Below are 1756 nucleotides of genomic sequence, written 5' to 3'. Positions count from 1 at the left end.
ATAACAATGATTTGTCAAACAATTGAAAGTAGAATTGTGTTAGTTTAGAACAATAATTCCATAATATTGAGTCTAAGTTACTACAAATCAACTGAAATAGCACCTGCATTTCTATAGACTCAGTAATTTGTACACAAAGTTGAAAAACAAGATCAGAAAAGAAAACACAAGTAGAGCCTGAAATGGAATTGGCGTATCACACCAAAGTAAAAGACTCTGGGGTGGGTGGGTGGGGAGAATACAGGTCCAAGAAGGATTCAGAGGACCTAGTGGGGGTTGTATTGTTATATGGGAAACTGGGGAATGTTATGCATGTACAAACTATTGTACTTAGTGTTGAATGTAAAACATTAATTCCCCAATAAAAAAAAATAGAGAGAAAAGGGAAAAAAAAAGATCTACAAATTCACTCAGAAGTAAAAATTATCTTCTAACACAGAATCTTCAGTTCTGGGGAGAGGGGTGGCAGCGCAGCAGGTTAAGCAAAGGTGGCGCAAAGCGCATGGACCAGCATCAGGATCCTGGTTCGAGCCCCTGCCTCCCCATCTGCAGGGGAGTCACTTCACAAGCAGTGAAGCAGGTCTGCAGGTGTGTATCTTTCTCTCCCCCTCTCTGTCATCCCCTCCTCTCTCCATTTCTCTCTGTCCTATCCAACAACAACGACATCATCAATGACAACAATAATAAACTACAACAATAAAACAGCAAGGGCAACAAATGGGAATAAATAATTTTTTTTTTTAAAAAAAGAATCTTCAATTCTGGGTCTTTCTAAATTCCTCTTTCTCAGATCCATATCTACGTTGAATCCATGGCCAGGAAGAATCTCACCACAGTAACTGAGTTTATCCTCATTGGTTTCACTGACTACCCTGGCTTGGAGACCCCACTCTTCTTGGTGTTTCTGGGTTTCTATCTAGTCACCCTGCTAGGGAACTTGGGGATGACCATTCTGATCCAAGTGGACACCCAACTCCACACACCGATGTACTTCTTCCTGAGCCACCTCTCTCTGCTGGATGCGTGCTATACTTCAGTCATCATTCCCCAGATCCTGGCTACACTGGCCACAGGCAAGACAGTCATCGCCTATGGCCAATGTGCTGCCCAGTTCTTCTTCTTCACCATCTGTGCAAGTACAGAGTGTTTCATGCTGGCAGTGATGGCCTATGACCGTTATGTTGCTATCAGCAACCCACTGCTCTACACTGTGGCCATGAATCCCAGAATCTGCTGGAGTCTGGTGGTGGGAGCCTATGTCTGTGGGGTCTCAGGAGCCATCCTGCGTACCACATGTACCTTCACCCTCTCCTTCTGTGATGACAATCTCATCAACTTCTTCTTCTGTGACCTTCCACCACTGCTGAAACTTTCCTGCAGTGACACAACAAATGCTGAGATTATTATTGTCTCCTATGGCAACTTTGTGATCTTGGCCAATGCTTTGGCTATCTTGATTTCTTACCTGCTCATCATCAAGGCCATTGTGAGGATGAAGTCTTCAGGTGGCAGGGCCAAGACTTTCTCCACATGTGCCTCCCACCTCACTGCTGTGGCCTTGTTCTTTGGGACCCTCATCTTCATGTATCTGTGTAGTGGCTCAAGCAAATCCCTGGATGAAGAGAAGGTGGTGTCTGTTTTCTACACAGTTGTCATCCCCATGTTGAACCCTCTGATCTACAGCCTAAGGAACAAAGATGTGAAAGCTGCCTTCAGAAAGCTCATTGGTAGGTTTCACATGATACAGAGCATATAG

The 1756-nt window shown here is 44.2% G+C and overlaps 1 protein-coding gene across 1 annotated transcript; it reads left to right on the top strand.

Annotated features, from left to right (window-relative positions):
* Positions 1–811: 811 nt before the first annotated feature.
* Positions 812–1756, top strand: LOC103110405 (olfactory receptor 9I1-like). The gene has a single exon (XM_007519576.1). The coding sequence runs from the start codon at positions 812–814 to the stop codon at positions 1754–1756; it is 945 nt and encodes a 314-aa protein (XP_007519638.1).

Source organism: Erinaceus europaeus, chromosome 17, assembly GCF_950295315.1.
Source record: "Erinaceus europaeus chromosome 17, mEriEur2.1, whole genome shotgun sequence".
Lineage (NCBI taxonomy): Eukaryota > Metazoa > Chordata > Mammalia > Eulipotyphla > Erinaceidae > Erinaceus > Erinaceus europaeus.
This window is presented reverse-complemented; position numbering and strand designations above follow the sequence as displayed.

Bases quoted from the DNA above. Each gene is read 5' to 3' on its own strand.
- LOC103110405 (XM_007519576.1), top strand. From the start codon at position 812: ATGGCCAGGAAGAATCTCACCACAGTAACTGAGTTTATCCTCATTGGT.